This window comes from Miniopterus schreibersii (assembly GCF_964146895.1).
Source record: "Miniopterus schreibersii genome assembly, chromosome: 8".
In the NCBI taxonomy this organism is placed as follows: Eukaryota; Metazoa; Chordata; class Mammalia; order Chiroptera; family Miniopteridae; genus Miniopterus; species Miniopterus schreibersii.
The window spans coordinates 6268599-6293702 of NC_138109.1; the positions used below are offsets into that span (position 1 = coordinate 6268599).

The window sequence follows — 25104 nt, forward strand, 5'->3', positions numbered from 1 at the left end:
AGGGGCAATCTCTCTCTGCAAAAGGGCATGGCACGGTCTTGCTGCCTGGCAGAGGGGGTGTTCGTGCCCACGGCCCGGGCAGACTCCCCAGCTCCCTTCTCCTCGCCCCGTCAGCAGCTCAGTGCTACCCCTCCTCCCCCACCCAGGTGTCTTGCTGGCACTGCCCCTAAGCACCGCGCCAACTTGGCATTCCCAGGTGGAAACAAGGCACAGGTGGGCGGTAGCGGCCCTTGGACCCAGGGAAGGCCCTGCTGGTATCTTCTCTCACCCTGTTCTTCCAAATGTAGAGCCAGGAGGCTGGAGGAAGTACCCTCCTCCTGGAAAAGTCACCTGAAAAAGGCCAGTAGCACCTCAAGCACCACCTGCACAGCTGCAGCAAGGTCTCTGGTGCCCAGCAGAGTAGCTGTAGGTGAGGCGTGTGTATGTGGGGGGGGGGGAACCACAGCCCATTCTTCACCCCAGCAAGTGGACGGCCAGGGGACCAGTCCTCATGGACCACGTGGCCTGGTGACGTTGGGAGGCAGCGGCCCTCTCCAAGCCCTTGTCCCCTCTGGAGTTCATCTTTTGCAGGACAGGTGGGTGCTGATCACATTGGACTTCCACCTCAGCAGGAAAGGTTTGACAGGAGCTTCTCTCTTCCCTTCTGTCACACTGTCCCCAGGGGAAAGGACATGCAAGGCAAAGCGGGACGGAGCTCCCAGACCGGGAGACCAGCCCGTGCACTCTGGAGGGCCCCCCCCCCCTTCTGAACTATTAGCCACTGGCAGAGCCGTGACTCTGCTGCTGAGCCAGGGGCTGAGAGTGGGAACAAAGCGTCGTCTGCAGAGAAACGGGAGGATTGTTTGTTGTAACTTGTGGTTAGCAGGAAACTTTGCTCCCAGATCAAAATCACATTCTAGCTTACGACAACCTGGAAAGTCCCTTCCTTCTTCCCGACAACACATGGCAGTAATGCTCGCTCCAGAGATGCCAATTTGACCAGGCCTCCCCAAGGGGGGGCCCTTCTGCCCTGTACAGGACCCTGGGGAACGGCCACTGCACCCAGCACCCCAGGGCTCCCTGGGAGGAAGGTGGCACCGCAGGGTGGCTGGGAGGGGTCGTCTAGGACCCCCAAGACCTGGCTAGAGCAACTGGCCTGCTGTCATTAGACCTCAGGTTCAGTTTCAAAATCATCCAGTAAATGAGGCTCCTTCCACCTACCTCACAGGGTGTTGAAAGGATCAGACGAGACCATGCTGTGCAAAACGCTCAGTATCCAGCCTGGGACTTCACCCCTACGTCATAGCTGCCCCCGGCTTCTGATCAGAGCTTCTTCATGGCCCGCTGCTCAAGCTCCGACGGAGGCCGAGCATCCGTCACCAGTGATCCCTTTACCGGGGCCGCAGCACCGGCTCTGGGCCGCGGCAGCCTCGCTGCGCCAGGTGAGCCCGAGGCCTGAGGCTGCGGGACTGCAAAGGTGGGGTTCCAGTCCCAGCCGGGCCTGCAGCGTCCCCGTGGGGCCAGGCACGCGTGCTCCCTCCCAAGCCTGGGTCCGCGGCTGTGGCGCCGGGTAAAGCTGGATGCCGGCAGCATTTTCCAAAGTACATGTCAGCTCAAGTTAGCAGATTACAAGCAGCATTTTCTTAATGAGAAATGGAAAACAGAGGGCGCCCCGTGGTCTCAGGGCAGGGATTCCTTCAGGACACTGCTCAAGGTGGATTTCTACAGGACTCGTATGTAAAGGGCTTTTTGCTGTGGATCATGGCTTGAAACGTTTGGAAACCAGCCTAGGTGGCCTGGTTCTGGGACTCTCCTGCCTGGCACAGAAGAAAGGGGGAAGGAGGGAAGGGGGGAGGGGGGAAGGGGGGAGGGGGGAAGGGGGGAGGGGGGAAAGGAGGGGGGAAGGGGGTGGTGAGAGCGAATGCTGACAGTGTCTCCCAGGGGACTGTTAAGACAGCATTTGATTCTGGAAAGGAAATCTTTGGCATTTTCTGCCCCATCCCTACCCCCATGGGCACATCCCCCATAGATAAAGGGTGCATCTGGGGGCAAGGCAATCCTCTAAGGACGGTACGTCCTAGGCTCAGGCTGCAGTGACTCACTATTATTCAGAAATGGTGACAGCTCACCCTTTATCCTGGACTCAGACTTGGGCATGTGGAGGTCCCTTTCTCTCTGGTGTCGCAAGCAAAGAGGAAGCAATTCCCAAAGAACAGCTGGGGGAGTGCTCGGGGCCAAGGGCCGAGGGAGGCACAATACAGAAATGCAAATACAATACGGGGAATTCCTCCCAAGTCAGACCGCGAAAAATAAAAAAATTTAAAAATTTTAAAAAAACACACACCCCACAACACAGCAGGGATGGTGCAAGAGCGCCCCCGCGTGGCCAGAGGTGGCACCCAGCCTGCAACCACCTGTGCCCAGCATCCCTAGGGCAGAGGGTTAAAAGGCTGACCCCGGGAAGGGAGGAGACCTTCCCACCTCGGTACCGCGATTCTGTTCCGCCAAGGTCGGCTCTCCCGGTATGAAGAGCTGTGCTGTCTGCACTGCATCACTGGACGCCAGGGGAAGCCGAATTTTAACAAAAGTGCCCCTGGCTCAGGCACCAGCCTAACAGGCACCCATCTCAAATGAAAGCAATAATTGTGCCCTGACAATTTTGATATTTTTTAAAAGCAATTAATTCAGAGATATCCCCCCCCCCGCCCCAGGGTGGTTTCAGGAAACAGGAACTGCTGGTCCACCTTCTCGAGAGCAGAGCACCCAGCCTGTTCTTAAGGAGCAGCCGCTGACTTGTTCCCCGAGTCTCCCGCAGAGTGTTAGTGGTGACGTGAGAGGTGGCAGGAGGGACCAGCAGACAGGAAGTCAGCAGGCTGGGTGCCGCCGAGAGATGATAGTGTGGGAAGGATGGGCTGCACCCGCTGCTGCTGTGAGCTGCAGCCGCCCCCCCAAAAGGCCTGGCTCCTGTCTGGTCAGATCAGAGCATCTGGATGGCCCATCACTGGACATCACCTCTCCCCCCCACAAATGAGTTGTCACCATCAAAGAAAGATCTGACTGGATCTTCCCTGGTAAAACAAGAGAGGACACTGAGAGCGGAAACACCTACCGGGAGGTCCCGAGATATCAAGGACCCTCTTAAAGGAGGGACCCCTGGAATGGCCTGGTCATCTATGTCCAGCATGTGTCACGAAGGCACGCAGGTGGGGACGGGGTCCTGCCTGAGGACCTGGGGCACCAGCGCCTCCCCCATGCGGAGAAGTTCATCTACTGAGGAAGGGCTCCGAACAACAGCCAAGGTTTTGGGCACCGTAACATCCTAGTATTTGTGGCTGTGTTACTGTCACCATCCTTCCTCTGGCTGTAAGTGGAGAGCCTGGGGGACAGCGAAGATACAGAGGAGGGATGGAAAGACCTCCCCGTCGGGAGCGAAGGGGAGGGAGCTGACACACTGAGCCGGTGGAGGCAGCCATGCAGGGCCCAGGACAGGCTGGATGTCAGAGGCCCGGGAGGCGGGGAAGCGGGAAGCGGGGCTGCACCAGCCCGAGCACTCGGACAGTCCCCAGCACCCCGCTCGGCACTAGCCCTGCAGCCGCTCCATGCGCCCTTCTCTCTGCCCTCCTCGCTCTTCTCCACGGGAGCCAGTTCAAGGGTCTCCCCCTCCAGGACCCCACCCCCACTCCCAGCCCACGGCCTGCCTTCTTCTGGAGCTGGGAGCCCCCACGCCGGCCTATTTTGTGCTGGTTGATGTTAACGTGTAACCGCTGAGGGTCTCTCCTTTAGGTGGATGTTTCTCTCCTAACTTGGACTTGAAACTTTTCATGAGCCCCCCCTTTTTGTTTCTGGGTCTGCCCACCACAAACAGGGACTGTCAAAGGGATTGGGGTGGGGCCTCTCTCAGGGCCTGGCCCTGAGGCATCAGATTCCAGAGGTCCAGGACGTGAGGGCAGGTGGCAGGACTCAGAGGGGAGGGGGAAGGACAGGTGAGAGACAGCCTGGGAGCGAGTGGAGGGCGAAGGCACCGTCATCCCAGAAACGCCTCGTAGTCCATGTACCACACCAGCTGGCCAGAATCGGGCAGGACGCCCGAGATGGGCCACTTCTTGGGCTGGTGGCCGACACGGCTCACCAGCATGGTGATCTCACGCTTCAACTTGCCCATGACCAGGACCGCCACCTTCCTGGCGCGGTTGATGAGGGGAAGGCTGAGGCTCATGCGGTGGTGCGGGCTGGAGGGGCTCTCGGTAAGCACTACCAGCTCCTCGCCATCCAGGCCGGTGGGCGACTGTGGGAAGAGGGAGGCCGTGTGCCCGTCGGTGCCCATGCCCAGAAGCACTAGGTCAAAGCTGCTGTTGGTGACCAGGGCTGAGATCTCCTCAGTGTAGGCCTGGGCGCCCTGGTCCTCCTGGGCGCAGAGCCGCTGGTGCAGGTGCACGGGCATGGGGTGGATGTTGTAGTAGGGGACCCTGACGTGCTGCAGCAGGTGAGTCTGCAGGCCCTGGAAGTTGGACTCAGGGTCCCAGAGCGGGACGCAGCGCTCGTCCACCTGCCACAGGTGCGTGTGGGCCCAGGGGAAGCCGTAGTGCCCTGTGGCCAGCTGCTGGAACAGGGCTACGGGGCTGGAGCCGCCGGACAGCGCCAGGTGGAACCGGCCGAAGCGCCGCACGGCCTTCACAGCTGCGGCCTCGATGTCGTTGGCCAGCTTCACGATCAGCTCCTCGGGCCAGGCAGCGACCAGGGGGCTGTCTCGGTACTTGGCCCCGAGAACCTGGAAGTCACTGGGCATCGGAGCAGAACCCGGCCCCGGCACCAGCTGCTCCGCCTGCTGCACGGAAAAGGCCAACCGGCCGCCGCTGAACTCGAAGTCCAGCAGGTGCCCGTTCTCGGCCCCCCCTGGGTAGAGGCGCGGGGCCTCGCGGGCCAGGCTGTCCAGCAGCGGGGTCCAGAAGACCCAGGAGGCCAGCAAGCTCTCGGTGGTGATGAAGGAGTCCTTGCGGCCGTGGAAGATGCGTGAGATGAGGGTGGCGTAGGCGTCCTGCTCCCGCACGGGGCTGTAGGCGTAGTAATCGGACAGAGGGCGGCCGAAAAGGCGCAGCCCGGGGGGGCCCTCCAGCTCCCTCCAGCCGCCGGGCAGCGCGGGCCGGAACAGGTTCCTGCTCACCAGCACCGCGGGGCTGCCCAGCTCGCCGTGCCCCACGTGGAAGACGACCTGCCGCGGCAGGCATGGGCTCTGCGCCCCGACGCGGCGCTTCTCGCTCTGGGCACAGCACGCCTGGTTCTTGAACAGGACCCGTACGTAGCTCACTCTCTCGTCCAAGGCTTTGCCCGACATCAGGATGAAAGGAACGCCCTCCCAGCGAAGGTTGTCCACGTGAATGAGGGCGCCTGAGGCGAGGGGACAGCGGAGGTGACGCTCCGGCACAGGGAGGCAGGGGCTTCCTGGCCCACTCGCTTCCCCTTCCTCCCTTCCTCCCAGCCAGCCCTTCCCTCCCCGAGCCCCTCCTCTGGGCACCCACGGCGCTGAGCACCCCCGGCCTTGCTAGGTCACCCCCTCCCCACCTTTCACCCCTCTCATCATCCCCCTGGTAGGGCTCCCAAAGCAGCCTCGGGAGCAGCGCAGTCCCCCCCCAAGGGAGGAGAACTGGGCTGAGAGTCTGACCAGAGCCTCTAAGAAAAGTTTCAAGGTGGGGGATCCGGTTGGGGGGTGGGGTTCAGCATTCAGACTGGGGGTGGGTGCTAAGGGCCAGATGCTGAGCATACTCCTGACCTGAGTTCCAAACCCACTTCCCCGTGTACTATCTGCCTGACCTCAAGCACGTTTTCACCGCCACCGAGCCTCACATTTCCTCCCCTTTAAATGGGGATGCTAACCATACCTGCCTGCTGGGTGTGCACCTGTGAGGACTGAGATGATGTATATAAAGTGCCCGGCACAGAGAAGGTGCCTGTCCACAGTTGCTGCTCTTGTTGTGAGGTTATTATCTGCAGTGTGAGGGAGCCACCCTCGCCCAGAAAGCTCTGAACCTGGGGAGCTGCACAGAGGATGGATCTGGGGGCACCTGCCTGACAGCGTGGTCCTTGCCCGCTGGAGGTGCCTCGGGCTATGGCCAGACAGATTTGCAGCCTCATTGGGGGGCTGGATGGAAGCACCACGAGGGTGGGAGCGAGGTCTGAGCCCAGCCCTGAAGGATCTGTGCACAGACACTGGACTGAGACTGTCATGGGGTGTCCTTGGCCCAGAGGGAGCCAGCAGGCGCCCTGCTGCTTTAAGCTGATGGAAGGCCAGAGAGGCAGGGAAATGTCTCGCTGGCCACTGAGCACCCCTGTAAAAATCCCACTTGGAGACCCTTCTAGCCCAAACCAAAGGGCGTCCGGACTTGGAAAGCTGCCTCCGGCTGCGGGGCAGCCCCCACTCATGCCCAGCCCCAGGGCCCACCTGCGAAGGTCGGCGTCAGGCTGTGGTAGCCGTCGGGCCTGCGCAGCTCCCTGCGCACCTGCTCGCTGTAGGCCTGGTACTGGCCCACGACGGCACTGCCCTTCCTGAGGCCCCACAGCGCCTGGAAGACCCGCAGCTTGTGCCGCAGCACGGCCTCCGAGCTGCTGACGTTGGGGGGCAGCTCCATGGCCACCAAGGTGAGGATCTCCGTCAGGTGGTTCTGCAGGACATCTCGAATGACGCCGTATTCCTCGTAGAAGCTGGTGCGCCCTGCGCGGGGGAGGAGAGGGAGGGGAGGCCGTGAAGAGTGGGCATCACGGGCCAGTAGAAGCGGGAGGGGGTGGGGCAGCGCTTATGTCCCTCGGGACAGTTAAAGGCCTCAGCTGCCATCAGGCGGTGCCTCACAGGAGTGTGGGCCCAGGGTGACCCAACCTTCTAATTTTTTGGAGAACATAAAAAGATTAAATGTAATCTCATGTGCACAAATAATTCAGATCTTTTAAAATGCTGTGTGTCTCAAAGATGTGTATGTTGGGCTGACTCTGCCCCTGGGTCACATCCCAGTTGAGGTGAACAGCACGAGCCAGCGGGCAGAGGTCCCAGCTCGCAGTTCAGATGGCAATGCCTGGCCCGGCAGTTTGTGGCTGTGAATAGCAGAAATCGAGGACAGGTGGAAAGGGCCTTGGGAACTAGGCTGAGGAGTCTCAGGAGCTATTGAAAGTCCTTGACCTCAACCAGTTAAAGAGCTACCATATGATCCAGCAATTCCACTGCCACGTGTACCCAAGAGAAATGGAAGTGTATGTCCACACAAAAACTTGTACACGAATGTCCACAGCCAACATTACTCATCAGAGCCCCCAAAACAGTGACATCCTAAATGCCCTCAACTGATGAATGTATAAGTAACATGTGGTCTATCCACGGAATGGAATATTAGTCAGCAATGAAATGAAGTTCTGACAAATGCTACATGGGTGAACCTCGAAAACATCATGCTGAGTGAAATAAGCCAGACACAAAAGGCCACAAATCGTAAGATCCCATTGATATGAAATGTCCAGAACAGGCAAATCCATAGAGACAGAAAGCAGATGAGTGGTTGCCAGGGGCTGGGGAGAATGGGGAAATTAGAGGCTGGCAGCCAAGGGGCACAGGGCTCCTTTGGGGGCGATGAAAATGTTCTAAAATGGATTGTGGTAATGGCTGCACAACTCTGTGGATATACTAAACCTGCTGAACTGTATACTTTGGGTAAATTGTGTGATATATAAATTATGTCTCAATAGAACTGGTTTTTTTGAAGTGTCAGAGGAGGGCAGTTGGAGACACGAAAGAAGCACTGTGGGAAGATCAAGCCAGCCAGGACCTGCAAGGTGACCTGGCAGAGAGGGGCTGGTGGTAATGACGTCAAGCAGGGCCGGTCACACGGAGCAACAGTGAAATGCAGACGGTATTCAGTGGCTGAGTGGAAACTGGGTGGAGACGGGCGGAGGCCGCCCAGAGCCGTGGCCTGGAGTGGGTCCAGCCCGGCCGCCTGCTCTGCCGTGTCTTAGCCCTGTGCCCCCGGGCGAGTGGCTCTGTCTCACATCTAAGAGAGGAACTGTGACGGTGCCTCCCTGTAGGGCTGCCGTGAGGTTACTGAGTCAACACGTGCTCGGGGCTGAGAACAGCGCCTGGCACGCAGGAAGCGCTGACGAACACTGGCTGGTATTTTTATCGTTACCGGGGCGGCGAAGAGAGGGGCCCCCAGCCAGGCAGTTCAGAGAGCAGTCACCACTTGGAAATAAAGAAGTTAGAAAAAGTAGTTGTATTTCATGAGAAAAATGCAATGATGGGTTTCGTCCTAACTCTGCTGGGCCTGAAGGGGTGATGCGGCCTCCACTGAAAATATCTCAAGGCAGCTGGAGGTCTAAGGTGGGACTTGGGAGAGACAATGAACCCTGGAGAGATACTGGATTTCGTCTCATCAAAAATGCCATCGATGGTGAAAGGATTATTATTTTATAACCATTAAGGAAGAATTGGGCTGCCAATTCAATATGTCACCTCATCAATGGGAAACCCAACTTCAGAGATGCTCAAATATGGAAAAAAAAAAAAAGTGCTTTAGAATCAGTGACTCACAGGAGACTTAAGAGTGTAAAGCGAACAAAGCTTTGAGAACAGAGGAGTTTTTGATGGAGAGAACACAGCAGAGTCCTTAGAAGCCCTGTTATCTGCTTACTATTCATTAGTTTAGCAAATCCCTAAGTGGCTCTTTTCCTATTTTTAATACTCTCCCAGTCCGTGGGGAGAAAGCATTTCATAGGCTTACTGCCCGCTGTGTAAAAGAGAGCAGCCTTTATTCCCAATTTCAAGCTTCAGGGGGTGCGCCGAGTTTAGCACAGCCCACAGATTTGTGGACTTTGATCCCTTCCTGGCCCGCTCTGCCTTCTCAGAGCTCAAGTGCAGGGACGAAAGCCTCAGGCCTGTGCCTCTCAGGGGAGGCCCCGCAGCTAAGTGCCGGCACAAGACAGGGAGGGGAGAGGCCTCGTGAAGATGCCCAACAAGCTGTTTTTTTCTAGATATCACCAGTTGCTGTGGGCTGATTTTTCCGCCCCCCCTGAAAATGATCTCTGTGAACCCCTACCATCCTTTCCTAGGTTGAAAGGTGAGAGTTAAAGTCCATCGATGTGAACAAGGCTGGAACAGGGCACAGTCGGGATGGGCCACTGGAAGAGGCCCCCATGCACGTGGCTTCCATCCCGCCTGAGTCCAGAGCTCACCCAAGCTCACAAGCAGGGGAGACCTACTGCTCTGCACCCCACGTGCGCTGTCCCTCGAAACCTCACACAGTAGCACCCCACAGAGGGCAAGAGAGGTCTGATGAGATGTAATAACAGCTATAAAGTAGACTTCACCCTTTGGCCTATTAATTCCATTTCAGAAATATACTCAAAGGAAAAAAAAAACAACCAATGCTCATAAATGTTCCAGAATTAGATAGTGGTTGCACAACTTCATGAATACATTAAAAACCACCGAATTGTACACTTTAAAAGCGTAAACTTTATGGCATGTGAATTGTATCTTAACTTTTTGAAAGCTCACAAAGGACTATTTAAAATAGCAAAAAACTGGAAACCAAAATGCCTACTAATAGAACAATTCATACTCTGTGGTATAAATAGAATTGAACAGAAAGATAAGCACTACTAAAAGGTATATGTTATGCAGATTGTCAATACATGAAAATTTAAATACATATATAAGTGGAAGAGAGAGAAAATGTTCAATGAAGATAGGACATAAACACATACAACAGCCCTGGCCGGTGTGGGGCAGTGGGTCGGGCATCGTCCCGCGCACCGAAAGGTCGCCGGGTGAATTCCTGTCCTGACATGCCCAGGCTGCAGGCTTGATCCCTGGTGGGGGTGCATACGGGAGGCAGCCAATTGATGTTTCGCTCTCACATAGAAGTTTCTCTCTCTCTCAATCTCCGGTCCTCTAAAAATCAATTAAAAAAAAAAAATCTTCTTTTAAAAGCATATAACAGACCAGTTATGGGGTAAAGACCCAGCACAGGTCACCTATAAGTCACGTGGAGCCCAGCGGCTGAGGCCATGCCCACTTCCTGTCCTTGCCTAAGCGACGGGAGAAAAGCTCTTCCATTTGTAAAGTACTCCCGTGTACATCACCGGATTTAACCCTCAAGACACTCCCAGACAGAGGCGCTGGGTCACCGTCACAACACAACAGAGACTGTGCTGAAGACCACAGCCCTTCAGAACTGGGACCTCAAACCTCGTCCCCACTGCCTCCACGTTATGAGGGATGCCAATTTTCCCAGTTAAAAAGAGGGCTTTAAAAACACACACAAAACCGAAAAGCCAGCTGAGATCCCTACCAATACCTTCTGGGATCACTAAAAATAAAAAGGGGGCTGGGCCAAGGAGCCTGGCGGCTGCCCCAGCTCACCTTGCGGGGCCCTGCAGCCAGGAAGGGAGCCGCCCGCTGAGCGAGCTCCGGGCCCCGGCTGGCGCCAGGTGGGAAGGCGGCACAGCCGGTGCCCCTGGGAGGGTCCTGGCGGCCTGTCCCTCAGTGAGAGGCACTGAGCGGTCACTCAGCCCTCGGAATGGACACTCACCACGCTCCTTCCCCAGTGTCAGAACAGGGACCCTCCCAAGCCCAACCTCAGTCCATTAGGGACCCGGGCCCTCCTTTCAGCAGAGCCTTTCCCAGTGGCCATGGCGGGGCCAGCAGGGGTCATCTCCACACAGAAGCAAAGTGGCCCACCAGGGTCATTCCTTATGTGGCCCACAGTGCTGTTTCAGGGGTTCTGTGACTCTCAGGGGCTCACTGGATGGGGACTCCCCAGGAGGGCTCCCAGGTGAGCCGGCGGGAGCTGGGTACTGGGGGGTGCTTCTGCCTGTCTCCCTCCCTCCCTGCTGTCTAAGCAGCAGCCTTGCCGCTGCAGCAAACTCCTCTGGGCCAGAGGCTGTGGCAGAAACGGAGAAAAAAGGCCCACTCACACAGCCGTGGAGGGAGGGAGCTGGGGAAGCCGCCTCCACCCATTTGGATGTGAGTGGGGGTGGGGACATCCAAACGACCTTGCAGCTCACAGCTCCCTCTCCCAGGGCCTGCAGCAGCTCAGACCAGAAAAGCCCTGTTTCCCAGCCTGGCTTGCAGCCCCCTCCCCTTCTAGCACTCAGGGTGGTGGTCTAGGCTGCCACCAGGGACCAGATCAGTGCCTCCCTGCACAGGACTCAGCGAGGGGCTGCACAGCTGCAGGAGGAGGGAGAAAAGGCCAGGGGCCGGCTGCTGGGGTGGGGGGGATGGCTGGAGGGAGAAGGCCCCACACTTTGCCCTCTGGCTTACCGGTCAGAATGCTGGGCTCAGAACCTGCCCGCAGGCCTCACTCGGTCCCACTGCAGCAGGCACTGTGACCTCCAGCAGGAGGGCAGTCTTTCCTCCTGCCTGCTTCCTACCCCCAACCCAGGGAAAAAGGAAAGCTGAGTCCTGATGTGCTGGGCACAGGGCTTCCTGGGCCATGGCTGGGGGCGCTGCAGGGTCCGAGCTCCAAAGCAGGACCCAGAGGGGAAAGCAAGGATAAGTGCTCGGGGGACCAGAACTGCACCAGGACACTTCTGGGATATGAAGAATGCTTGTCCTTCTGGGTCCCAGTGGGGGTGGGGAACGGGACAGAGAGAGAACTCACTGTGTTGCTGAAGGACAGGTGTCCAAGGCCCCACTGAGCACAGGAGCAGGAAGTCATTCCTGTTACACACTGTTTACACTGTTCTGGGCCTGAAGAGGCAACTGGCAGGTAAACAGGCCGGCCAGGGAGACCCAACCCCCAGGACGGCTGCAGTCCTCCTGGCCCCCTCTGACAGGACAGTGGGCTGAACCAGCACCCTCTGACTGCATCCTTACTGGCTGCAAGTCCCTCGGGGCTAGTGGGCCCTCTCTGCGGGCCCTGCTCTGGGTGCCCTTGCACTGGGTTGAAGGCACAGAGCCCAGCTGAGTAGAGCAGCCTTGTGCTATGGGCTTGGCAGCACTGCCCCTCAGAACCCACACCCGGCAGGCAGCTGGGCTGTGCTTAGACCCACACAGCAGCCTTAACCTCCCTCCTGTACAACCAGACCTGCTCAGGCCCCTGCCTGTCTTTCTGTTTTCCTTTCTCCCAAATCCAAAAGTACCTTTGCTGCACTTTTGCTTAGCCCCTAGCTCCACAGGGATCCTGCAAAGAAACCCACAAACGAGATAGGATCCAAGAAGAAATAAGCGGTAATGGTGCCCACTGGGACCTCCAGATATCACGGCTCTTCCCTAACCAAGTGTGGGCACAGGAAGGAGCTGCAGAAATGGGGGTGGAGGGCACCCTGGTGTCCTACCCCTGCTGGTAACCAGGCCACATCCAGGCAGAGCCAGGTGCTGGCTCCCACAGCAGGTGTGGCAGGGGCTCCCTCCCATCCCACCCACGCTCTCAGCCTCAGCGCAGGGTTTGAAGCTCATCTCTGCAGATAAAGCAAGGGCGAGGCCCAGCATTCACTCAGCAGGGCCCAGACACACACAGGCACAAGGAGGAACCCCACGGCCTGAGCCCTTGCTGAGGACCGCAGGGAAAGTCTGGAAGGGCTGGGGGATCCCGAGACCCCCGAAGGCTCACTGCAGCGGGGACCTCTCTTCTGATATGGGTTCCAGACTGGAGAAACCCAGCTCCTCTCAAGGAGCAGTGCCCTTCAGGCCTGGCTCCCCAGGGCCTGCCTGACCGCCCAGCCCACCAAGCCTCCCTCTCCTGCCCCACAGCGCTGCCTGCCTGCATGGTTCATTTTGGAATTCATCCTGATATATTCTCTCCTGAATCTGTGCTGTGTCAGGGGACACAGGCTGGGTCTCACTGTTCTCTGTATCACCACAGAGCTTCTAGCTCTAAATACACATCCAAGGAAGAAGTGAAAGCTGGAGAGAGTAACCCAGAGAAAGAAAAAGAGAAGGCAGAGAGAAAGAGGCAGACCTCCTGGTCCCAGCGCCACCCCCTCCCCAGGCCCGAGGGGTCTGGGATCCCGCCCTGCCCAGGCACGCGGTGCCCGCTGCAGAAGCGGTCTCAGCAGGAGCTGGAAGTCGGGTGCAGAGCCTGGGGCTGGAGCCAGCCTGCCTGCCCGGGGCGCGGCCCCACCGCTTCCAGCCGAGGGACCTAGGGCACATCACCAGCCCTCACCTGCCAGCGCAGGCTAATCGTACCCACCTCATTCGGCTAATGGGGGGATTAGGGCACAAAAAGAATTCACTTTTATTATTTGGGGCAAGAACCAATGCTTTGAACATAGACAGTCCATGCTCAAAAAATCTGATGAAATCCCAGAATGCCAGAGCTCAAGGGGGCCTCGGCTGTTGTCATCTACACAACCTGCTCATCTCACAGATGAGGGAGTGACGTGCTGAGGTCACCCAGGTGAAGGCAGAGACACTCAGGCCTTCTGACTCCCAGCTCAACACTGCTCCTTCGCCGGGTATTTATCCAGCACCTCCGAGGTGTGTGCCAGGCGCCAGAGCAGGGACGGCCTGGACCTTGGGATCCGCAGGGATGGGCAGACTGGACAGGAATAAGACCAGGAAAAAACTTGGGGGCAGGGGCAGCCTGGCCAGGTGGCTCAGGTGGTTGGAGCATTGTCCCGTACACCAAAAAGGTGACGGTTCGATTCCCGGTCAGGGCACCTAAGTTGCGGGTTCCATCCCTGGCACATGAGGGAGGCAACTGATGGATGTTTCTCTCACATCAATGTTTCTCTCTCTCTCCCTCTCTCTCTCCCCCTTCCCCTGGGAGGCACTTGCAGCTCTAAGTGTCACAGGAGTGTCTCCTGTCAAGATACTAAGCAGAGGCTCCCCAAGAAAGTGACAACTGAGCTCAGGACTAAGAACAGGAGGGACCAGAAGGTGAGGAGATGACGAGGGGAAGCCTTCCAGAGGCTGCCACTTGGGCAAATGTGAAAGTCTGAGGAAGCCTCACGCAGCCTGATGGTCGGCCGCACCCCCAGAGAACTCAGGTTAACTTCTGGCGTTTACTGCACCAGAGCCAAGTTTACTTAGCGAGACCCCACGCTCCCTAAGGGCAGCAACGACCATTTGGTCCACACACAAGCAACAAAGTCCCTCTGACAAGTCCTGGCGGAGGCACAGGGCTGGCCCAGCACCTCAGCAGACACAGGGCAGGAGGAAGGCAAGGGGGCGAGAGAGGGACCATCACCCACCTCCTGCATCCACCGTTTCCTTCATGACGACCTCCACCCGCTCCACGTGGTGCCGGTTCCAGAGGCCATCCAAGGCCTTGCGGTTCTGGTCTCGGAAAGGCAGGATCTGAGCCACGGCCTGGCGGGGAAGGAGACTGGTTGTGCTGCAGGTTCTTCCAGGACGAAGGAGGAATCCTGACTCCAAGGAAGGGCACATACCTAAGTTGCGGGTTCCACCCCTGGCGCATGAGGGAGGCAACTGATCGATGTTCCTCTCACATCAATGTTTCCCTCTCTTCCAGGCTCTGAAAAGACGCTCAGAGCGATGGCCCCTGCACTTCAGGGCTACCTCGTCCAGGAAGGACTCCAAAACTTTTAAGTGACCTCCACAGGGTTATCAGCTTTTTATTTTGCCAAGATACTTAAGATTATCTATGCTTTGTGACACCAACTTTTAATAACAGAAAGGTACTATAACTCCAAAAATGGAGTAAGAAAAACTTCAAATTGACATTCAGTATTTTTATTTTTATTTTTCATTTTCCCATAAACAAGGGAAAATCTCACCAGCACGGACACTGGTCTAAGGACCACTCTTTGGGAGCACTGCATCTCCCAGCAGGGCTGGATGGGGAGCCACACCGCGGGCCTGGGCTCGCCTGCCTGGTTCGCACCAGGGAACGCAGGTGTGCTCTCTGCTGGCGTTTCTGGGGAGAGATGTCCTATCGGGGCTCCGAGGGCACGTTCAGAGTGAACTGGCCACCTGAAGTGCGTCCCCCAGCTCAGCCCCACACTCTGCCACAGGGCCTGACCGAGAAGCACAGACCCTGGGTCCCTACTCCGCTTTAAGATCTTGTTACCAGCCTCCTGGCTCAAAACAGAACTCAGGAAGAAAACGATGCTGAAAAACAGGCAGATGGGTGTGGAATGAGGTGGTTAATTCCAGGTCCAGACCGCAGTGTCTTGGGGCTACCTCCCGAGGGGATGCAGGGAATAGCTGAGAGATCAGTGCCCGACCACTGCTGGGAAACAGGACAGGACACACCAAAGAACAAGCGCTGGACACGTGGACTAGGGCCGCACAGACCTGCTCACCGTGGCTTGTCCTTTGCCCTCTCACCTCCTGCCCACCTTCAAAACGACCACGGAGCTCAGGTTTCACGTGCCTTCAGGCCTAATTCCACAACCAGTGGTGTGGCCCTGTCCACGGGGTCGACCTGCGCCCAGCTCGCTCCAACTCCGGCAGGCGCCACGCCGAAGCTCACCTGCTTGCCCAGGTAATGGTCCACCCGGTACATCTCCTCCTCTTGGAAAAAGCTCCCAAGTTCGGTGGCCAGCTGCTGGGCTGAGAGGTGGTCGTGGCCAAAGGGTTTCTCAAGGACGACCCGCAGCCAGGCACCTGGGCCTGGACGGCAGCTGCTGTTGATGCTCCGGGCGATGCCTGCATAGGCGAAGGGTGGCACCGAGAAGTAGAAAATCCGGCCTGCCTCCCGGAGGCCCTTGCGCTGGACCAGGGCCTCGATGTCCTTGCTCAGGCCCACGTAGTCCTCCGTTGAATTCAGCTGGCGGTACTGGCTCAGCTGCTGGAACTGGTCTTTGAGTTCAGCACAGCGACTGGGTGCCACATCCTTGGGGCAGGAGAGGGACTCCAGGACCTTGGCCAGGACCTCCTGGCCCTTCTTGGTGGCCGTCAGAGCAGTCCCATGGAAGCTAAAGCTGTGGCCCTTCCCCGCCTCATCCAGGTACAACTGGAACAGTCCCTGCCATAAGTATTTTTTGGCCAGGTCCCCAGTTGCTCCCAGCAGCACTATGGAGACATGTCCCTGGAGCTCCTGGGCCTGCAGGCAGCCCAGGAGGGCCACGCACATTGCCACAGTGAGCATCTTCCAAGAGCCGGGGTGCCTGGGAAAGACACACAAGGAACAAGGAAGGCTCAGACATGGCTCAGGTGGCATGATGTGGGGTAAACACGTTTGTTTCTAGGCTATCAAACATTTCCTGCCTGGCAAGAAACAGCGTTTCTCAGGAAAACGCTATAGGCCCACAGCTTCCCCCTCCCTCCGCAGCAGCTTGCTTCTGAGCCAGAAAGCCGGTGGGTAGGGAGCCTGCTCTTTAAACAGGGAAGGTGGCAGGCCACTGCTAGAAGTGGGGCATTTTGCTACAGGAGCATGGGAAAATGGCACAGCCAGGAGGGAGGTCAACAGGGCTGCCAAGGGATCGGAGCTACCCACCTTATGACCAAGGCCGGTCTGTGCCCTGAGCACAGGCTGCCTGGACCATCAGGGCAGCTCAGGAACCGTGGCTGGAACTGTGGGAAGCTATGATCACCTTCTCTCACATCTCTCTTTGCGTCTCCCATGTCCACTGGGCTCTAAGCACAAAACAATCACTGCTAATTGCTACAGCACAGTGATTAAAAACAATGACTCTGGAACCAAGGGACTGAGTTTGAATCCCAACTTTGAATCCCATCTCGGTGCCGCCCTTTGCCTATGATATAACCTCTCTGTACCTCAGTTTCCTCACTTGAAATGGGAGTAACAGAGGTAGGTACCTACATCACGGGGTTGTTATAAGATTATGAGTTGATGTTTATTATATGCTTGGGGCAGTGCCTACCACCTACTGAGTACTATATAAGCGGTAGGTAGCTATTATTGTGGGATATGTATTAACAAGAGCAACAAACACTGAACTTGGCGCATGTATGCACTGGATGTCACGGAACGCAGACAAGAACCCCAAGCAGACCCAGCGGAGTGGGTACCACCTGGTCACCCTTCCGCAGGTGGAGCAGCTGAGGCTCAGGCAGGCGGAGGTCCCCGCGCGAGAAGGCGGGGAAGCAGACAGGCACCGGCCTCCCGGGCCCCTGAGCTGGCTGCATGGCAATTGCACGCCGCGGCCTCCCGACGTGGCCCAACACCTTGGCTGCTTTTCAGCCTGATCTGGAGCAGCTGACAGGTGCGAAAGGCGAGAGGCCTCGGACCTGCCACAGATGCACCAGAGGATGCCTTTCTCTGGCCTTCTGTTCGGACCGCGGTTGTAAGGCTCAACATGCTCGATTTCACTCCACGCTCCCCCATTCTCCAGTTTCCCTCCAGGGACCGGGCTCTGAGGAGGGGGTAGGGGAAGCGAGGACCGGAAACACCACAGGCAGCAACTGGGTCTCGGGGACAGGGGGGGGAACGGGCCCAGCCTGGGCGAGCTAACGAAGGAAGGAAGGAAGATTACTGATTAGCACCTATTTTATGGCAGCCTTTCTACCAGATAAAGGTAATAAAATCTCAACCGTGAGGCTGTAATCTGGTACAAGAGAGCGAAACTAAAGCACAGAGAAATCGCAGGAGCTGGCAGAGGCCTGCAGCCCGGCCGGCTGACCTTCCTGCAGGCCTGCATGGCCCCTGGATCCAGGCCCCAGCTCGGCCTCCTGACTCCGGCATCAGACTCCCTCCACTTCTCCCTCTGACTCATTCTTGTCTCTCTCCAGACCCATCCCGGAGACGGCGCCAGGCGGCAGCCAAACTAAGAAGATCCAACCACAGTGCTTGTACCAGACTCTGCAGGACACCAGACACTGATGGCACTGGAGCTTTAACTGGAAGATCAAGGGACCCCTTGGGTGGCCTCCAAGCCTCCCTCCTCCACTCCTCCTTTACCTGCACTCACCCCCGAATCCAGACGGGCCACAGGACCCTTCTACTTTCTTCTGCTTTCCAATTCCTGTCCCTGGCCCTTCAAGCATTTCCTTCTTAAGTGGCAACCAGCCGTGTCTGGAGGGAAGGAAAAGCTGCAAGGTCAGTGCAGGAGACAGGCAGCGAGAAATGTGAAGCCCAGAGAACAGCCTGGAGAAGGAGCCGCCAGCTGGCAGGCTGCGTTTCAGAGCTCCTGATCGGAGCGGCAGCCAGGGTTCTGGATGTGCCCGGCACAAGCAGAGGAAGGAGCACAAGACCTCAGGGTGCCCGGACGGGCAGGTGAGGGAGCCCCATCCAGGAAGACTGCAGAAAGCTGCAATGCTGGCCTGCTGGCCTGCACCAACTCCCAGCCCTGTGGAATCCTGTTCTGACTCAGAGTTCTTGCTGAGTCTCCCCTGACCGGTCCTGTTCCAGGCTCCCAATTCTCAGGTTAGTCGTGTCCCCCCCCTCCCCCCGTTATCTCTTGCACATGTTCCCAGAACTCCTTTAAACAAATACAAATTAGAGATATCAGCTATTGCAACAAGGTTGCTTACTCTGTGCTGCTCAACACTAGGGAACTGTTTCCTGAGCCAGTGAAGGGGTGTGTGTGCATGTTTGGTTGGTTGATTACCTTTTTTTTTTTTTAACCTTAACAGTGTTTCTCAAACTTTAGTATGCATCTGAATCTCTTGAGGATCGTTTTAAAATGCAGATTCTGACGCAGAGGGTCCAGGGAAGGGCCTGGGATGCTGACAGCTGGTCCAAAGAGCGCACTTTGAATAGCGAGACTCTGAAATACTGAGCTCTGAGTCTCAAGCAACAGCTTTCATCACAGGGGGCAGGAGAATCAAAATACATACACCTGCCTCCTGCTCCCTGCACCAGGGCCGTGGGCCTTCAATTCAGTGCCCACGGCAGGTCCAGACATGGGTCTTCCCATGGTTAGATTTGCCCACCCCCTTGCAAAAACTGGTTGCTAACTACAGAGAACCTAATAATAATACCTAACGTCTACCAAGCAGGCAGTGTGTGCAGAGGGTTTAAATGCACTGTCTCAATCTTTCCTCAAAACCGCCTGGTAGCCCTGGCCTGTGTGGCTCAGTGGTTGAGCATCGCCCCCACACACCCAGAGGTGGCCAGTTCCATTCCCAGTCAGGGCAAATGCCCAGGTTTCGGCCTTGATCCCCGGTAGGGGGTGTGCAGGAGGCAGCCAATGATGTTTCTCTCTCTCATCCATGTTTCTTTCTCTCTCCCTCCCTCTCGCCACTCCCCCCCCAAAAGAAATTAATTAAAAAAAAACAACTCCTGGTGAAGGAGGCTCTGCGATGAGGCTCGTTTTACAGATAAGGAAACTGTGGGTGAAGTCAGCTATAGAGCCCCACAGCCTGAGCCCCAGTCCCTGTGTAAATGGAGCATGGCATCGGGATCAGAGGACCTGGGCTCAAAGCCACCCTAGCTGCACCACCTCATTAAGTCCCCTAGTCAGTTTGGGTCCACGTCTCCTCATCGAAAAACAGGGACCCCAGGTGGTTCCAGCAGGTCCCCCGGGGTCGAAGCCCCTCTCCTACTGCGAGGCTCTACTCCCGGAGGCTTTGCTGAAGCATCTCCTCCTGCCTCCTCGCCTGCCGAGAGCAATGGGCTGTGAAAGAAATCTTCTAAAATTATATACCTGAAGTTCCCCAAAAAGCATGGAGGTGGCATTCTGATCGCTGACCCTGCTATGACTCTCTTCTATTTTTTTAAAATATGTTTTTACTGATTTTTAGAGAGAGAGAGAGGAAGGGAGAGGCAGATAGATACAAACATCGATGAGAGAGAAATATCATCGATTGGCCGCCTCCTGCACGCCCCCTACTGGGGACGGAGCCCATAACCTGGGCATGTGCCCTGACCGGGAAGCAAACCAGTGACCTCCTGGTTCATGGGTCGGCCCTCCACCACTGAGCCACACAGGCCAGGCTATTTTTAATTAATAAACAAGAAAATCCTTAGTGAAAAGTTCGAGAAGCTATAGACAGAGAATTAGACTGTGAGTTGGAATATGGGGTGATTCTGCCCAGGTCCTGCTGCTAAACGACCACACCACCTTGAATGAGCGTTTTTCCCTGGCGGGTCCTCAGCTTCTTCACCCATGAAATGAAGAGACTGAGCTACAGGATCTACCACACTTCCTGCCCCCAAGTCCTATGCTTTCCAAGGAAAGGAGACACCTATCTATTACCTGAGAGACACCCACCACCTTTCTGGAAGGGTGGTTCGGTGCTCACAGCCCGAGGCCAATGCAGCGGGCCGGAGACGTAGGACTAAAATATGAAGGAATGAGTGTCATTCAGAAGTTAAGACAAAACTCTCTGAAGCTGTAAGTCGAGTGTGCAGAAGATGCCATTTCATTTACAACAATTATTATTCAAGACACTTGCCAGACACACACTACAGTGCAAAGTGAGGAGCCACAGGCCTCCTCAGGGAAGGGGCAGCAGACGGGCTTCTGATGGGTTCATCTCTGCCGCAGGCCTGGCCGGCTGGGCACATGTCCACAGTCCAGGCACCCTCACTGCCCCCAACTCCAGGCTGAGGGGTTCCTACAGGCATCCTGGGGACTCACCTTTTACCGCTCAGCTCTGCTCACATCCGCTCACTGGCCGCCAGAGGGTCTGGGTCAGAATCAGGGTGCCAGTCTTTGTTTCTGCCCGAGCAAAAGAGACGGCTATGGGGGCACCTGCCCAGCAGTGCCTGCCCAGCCTGGCACAGCCCCGGCGCGTGCTGTGCCCCGCCGGTTTCTGGCGAACCCCAGGAGGAAGCAGCGCTGGTCCTCTATTCCCAGCAGCCCAGGGGCGGGACAGGAGCTGGGAGGTGAAGGTCAGAGGCTGCCCCGCCCCCTCTCCCAACGCGGCACCCACGCCGGTGACGGCTACTTTCTGTTTGTCAGGCGGGAAGGAAGGACCTTCCAAAACTGTCAACGCAAGTGTTTTTCCTGCACTCTTCCCTACGGGTGGGCCGGGTGGTGCCACACACCCCTGCACATGTTAAGTCAAACCCTCATCAGTGACCTGCCCAAGGCTAGATGGGGGACAAGGCTGAGAGATCGGCCCTGGGGCGCTTTTTCCTAATCTCAGAGAGTCCGTATTCCCAACACCTCTTTAGATACCAATCTTAGGTGCCAGTGACCCAAATGGTGTGCTGGAGCCACACTGTACCGGAACACAACATTCAACTGATACATTTTCAAGAATTTTTCCAGCCAGTTGTGAAACACAGACATGATTAACAACCTAGTTATGCAAATTTATAACTCAGCCAATTATATTAAAAACACATCATAAAAAACGCAAAACCCATGCCTTCCTAATGATTTTGCTACATTTTGCTAGTTACCTATGCTCTTGACATTATTTACATCTATTGTATCTGTGAGGCAAAGATATTTTGTAATGTGTGCTTGAAACTGGCCAGGAGGAGTGTTTACACAGCAGATATTGGCAGTCACTACAAACCAGGCTCCCCCACGCACCCCCACCCCCTGCAGAGCTGGTTGTTACACATTCACCAGAAGGCTTGGCCTGTGCTGCCAAGTCTGTGTTTCCAGTCTGGACTTTTTCCACACTCAGACAAACTGCTACTCTGACACCATTAGCTGGTTGTCTATAAGACTTTCCACATTTCAAATCAAACTGACTTTTGTCCCATCCTACTCCAAGTGCAGATTTCCCCATTCTCAGTAAAAGGCAACTCTATCCTTCCCCGTGGTCAGGACAGAAACCTAGGGGTCATCAACCTGTCAGCAAACCCTACAATATCATCCAAATGCACGTAGAAAACACCCATTTCTCTCCACCTTCCACTACTCTACTCTGGTCCTAGCCACCACCGTCACCTCTGTCTGGGTTACTGCAGAAACCACCTAACTGGCCGCCTGTTTCTTTCCCTGAACACGGTAGTCAGCGTGATCTTTTCACGTGGGTCAGGTAGTGTCATTCTCCTGGTCAGTGGCCTGCAGGGTCTATACCTTCTGGCCTTCCGCCAGTTCCCTCTTTGATCACTCCTGCTTCTCTGCCCCTCTCGGGGCTCCGGCCGCCCATTCTCCTGCCTCAGGGCCTTTGTCCTTGCTGTTCTCTCTGCCTGACCTACTTCTCCCCGCAGATGTCCACATGGTTCACCCCCTCGCTAACGTCAATTCTTAGCTGAAATGTCACCTTCTCTGTGAGGCTTTCTCGGCCAACCGCGTAAAACCGTAAACCTCCCGCCCCCGCGTCACCCCCAGCTTTATGTCCCTCCATCGCATATACCACTTTCGAGCACACTGTGTGCGCTAAATATGCTTGCTGTGCTTGTCTGTCACCCTTCCCCTCAAGAAGGTACATGCCAACGAGGACAGAGGTTTTCGTGTCTGTTCGCTGCACGTCTCCACCATCCGAAACGGGGCCTGGCACACAGAGGGCGCACTAGAAATATCTGCTGAATGAACAAATAAATCCCGCTGGCACGAGACCACTGCCACCTGTGTCTGAGCTCTCCGCATGTGAGCGATGGCCCACAGGAACAAATCTCTAGTGGTGCCTTCGAGCGCTGTGACACAGCACACATAAGAGAGATCTTTACAGAGTATTTAATCATAGGTCAACCGCTAGGCTAAGAGCGGGCCATGCATTACGCCACAACCTATGAGGTAGGTACTCTTACTGTCTCCATTTTTCTTTTCTTAAATATACCTCTCCTGTTGAAAGTACTACAGCTGTCCCTTTCAGGAGGAAACTAAGGTGCCGAGAGGTGAAACACCTTGCTGAAGGTCGGGTAGCTTAGAGGCGACAGGATCTAAACACAGGCAGACTGTCTCCAGCGCTTACCTCTCCCCACCTGCAAAAATGCAGGCCTTCAACCCCAAACGGCAACATGTACAAACACTGCACCAGTGTGGACACCGAGCTCCTTAACAGACGGGACACCAGCGGTCTAAACGGAGAGGCTATTTCCCTCGCCTGCGCCACCCAGGCTGGGAGGCAGCTCTGCACCCGGAGGTCACACTGCCCCAGCACTAACGGCTGCGAACGGCCTGGGTCCACTTTGCCTACCGGTGACTCACTCTCCTCCTTCCTTCTGACGTCATGAAAACTGTGCTTACACCTGAGTTGCTCGGTTAAAACCTGTAGGGTCCTTCCAGTTTCTGGAGAACCGGTTCCACGTGAGAACTCTGGGTTCAAATCCTTGCTCGGCCGCACAGTAGCCGTGTGACCCGACACAAGTCGTTTAACCTTTCTGTACCTCAACCGCAGACGGGAAAATGAGTGGATAGGAGCAAAAGGAGACGATCCATATAAAGAACTTGGCGCGAAGCTCGGCATACAGTAAGCTCCATGAAACGTTACCTCCAGTCACTATGACACCAACAGCGTCTGAGTGAAGGGACTCTCTTGGAACAGCTGCCAGACCAATTAACCACCTCTCAACAGAAAAAACGCCGGGGACCACCTAGCTCGACAGCTACCACACTGATGAAAAATCAAAGGATTACGATGCTGAGATGGTTTAAAAGTCCCCACCCAGCCCTTGAGGGGTTTATAATCGGGCCCAAAGAACCCAGGAGGGTAAACCTCTAACTCTGGAGCCCTAGGCTTTCGCTTCACCGCTGAGGGCCTTCTCTCCAGCTGTAAAATGGGCATCATCACCTCATGTTAACCCCCTGGCCAAAAATAAACCCAGATCCCGGCTGTGAAAATACCCTGGGAGGCAATGGTGGTAAGAACTCTCCCAAACAAAAAGCCACCTGGCTCCCAACTCTGGGCGGCCAAAAGCAAAACCAGACTTCCTGCTCTGACCCTGGGCGAGGGCCTGACACTCCAGGTGAGGTCTGCCAACCAGCGACGACATCTGTCTTGTTCAAATTCCATCAATAAAATGAGAAGTGGCCAGGCCGCCGGTGACCCAAGTGCCTCTTTGGTTCCTTTCCTTGCCCACAGACTTAACTGTTTCTCTTTTAAATGGCCTAAAGCCACCTGACTGTAAGAGTAACTTAGTAGCCCTTCTAAGTAGTTCAGTTGGTTAGAGCGTCCTCCTGATATACAGCGGTTGTGGGTTTGATCCCAAGTCAGGGCACATACAAGAATCAACCAATGAATGATAAATAAGTGGAACAGCAAATCGCTGTCTCTCTCAAATCAATAAATGAAAAAAGAGTAACTTAGTAAACTCCACTTTGGATACAATGACTTGAATGTTTGCCTAGAGTGGTTATGTGGGGAGCAGTCACGTACCTCAAAGAAACAGTTACACAGAAAGCTGTAAGAAAAATGAGTTCTGTTCATGCCAAACACGGGGCATTTTTATCTCGGGTGCTCCTAAAACTTACAGGATTCGCCTCTAAGCTCAAAAATTCTATCAGCCATCCATCACTGAACAAAAGAACGCAGAACATAAATTCAAATACGCTTACTCTACACCAGTTTTCTCTCATCTGCTACCTTTCATGAGCCAAGGGCCTGGCAGGGGGGAAATGAGGGGAGGGGGTGGGGGTGGGGCAAGGAATTCAGGCTTTTGAATTTTCTAGAAATTCTCATTTCCGGCCAAACTTTCAAAACGGAGTGAGCTGTTTTTCAGAGCTCTGGGCAGGTTTACTTCCGGAAAACTATTCACCGGATCGGCGTGTTGCAAATGCCGATTGCAACCTGAGGGTTAATGCCAAAGAGTAAGCAGATCCCAGAGTTCCTACTCTCACGGAACTGAATTCCAGGAGGCCTGGGAAGGGACCCGTTGCTCCCTCTGGACTAGCCTCGCAGGGGCCTGGCTGCGCTGCTGCAGAACCATCACCAAACAGAACCTGCGCCCAGGCCTCTGCGCTGAAAGACGTGCACCATTAATTTATTTCGCGGAAAGAGGGTGGGAGAGGAATTCCCGCAAGCTCCGGCCCCGCCTGCTCCCAGCGGCTGCGGGGGGCGCGCGGCGCCGAAGGGGACTCTTCCCAACGAGACGCCCGAGGATTTCCCAGGCGCACGTGGCCCGCGGCCCGACCCCCGACCTCAGGGTGGGCCCCGCGCGCGCCCGCGGGCGTTAGGAGCGCGGGTGGCCCGGGAGCCGGGGGAAAGCGGGGGAGGCAGCTTACTTCGTCTCGGCCGTCAGAGCCCGCGCTGCTCCGGGACACGTCGCCGCGGGCGGCGCTCAGGCCGGGCCCCGCTGACCCGACAGGTGTGCGCCACGGGCCCGCGCCGGCTGCGCGCTCGGGTTTCGCCCGCGGAGCCGGGGCGGCGAGCGGGGTGAGCGCGAGGCCACCTTCCGCCCGGCCGCCCTTCCCTGCCCGCGAGCGCGGGGCCGC

At 56.3% G+C, this 25104-nt stretch overlaps 1 protein-coding gene across 5 annotated transcripts; it reads right to left on the reverse strand.

Moving 5' to 3' along the window:
- Positions 1 to 2646: 2646 nt before the first annotated feature.
- On the reverse strand, positions 2647 to 25104 carry H6PD (hexose-6-phosphate dehydrogenase/glucose 1-dehydrogenase). Of its 5 annotated transcripts, XM_081144734.1 has the most exons (6): positions 20407 to 20455; positions 16359 to 16498; positions 15393 to 16029; positions 14149 to 14266; positions 6416 to 6685; positions 2647 to 5364 (listed from the first exon to the last, which is right to left on the reverse strand). In XM_081144734.1, exons 2-6 carry the CDS (start codon positions 16484 to 16486, stop codon positions 4004 to 4006), a joined length of 2514 nt encoding a protein of 837 aa, XP_081000860.1. In that variant the 5' UTR covers positions 16487 to 16498; positions 20407 to 20455; the 3' UTR covers positions 2647 to 4003. The 5 variants fall into 5 exon arrangements, with proteins under 5 accessions (XP_081000860.1, XP_081000862.1, XP_081000863.1 ...); XM_081144736.1 differs by lacking the exons at positions 16359 to 16498; positions 20407 to 20455 and adding an exon at positions 24895 to 25104; XM_081144737.1 differs by lacking the exons at positions 16359 to 16498; positions 20407 to 20455 and adding an exon at positions 22646 to 22815.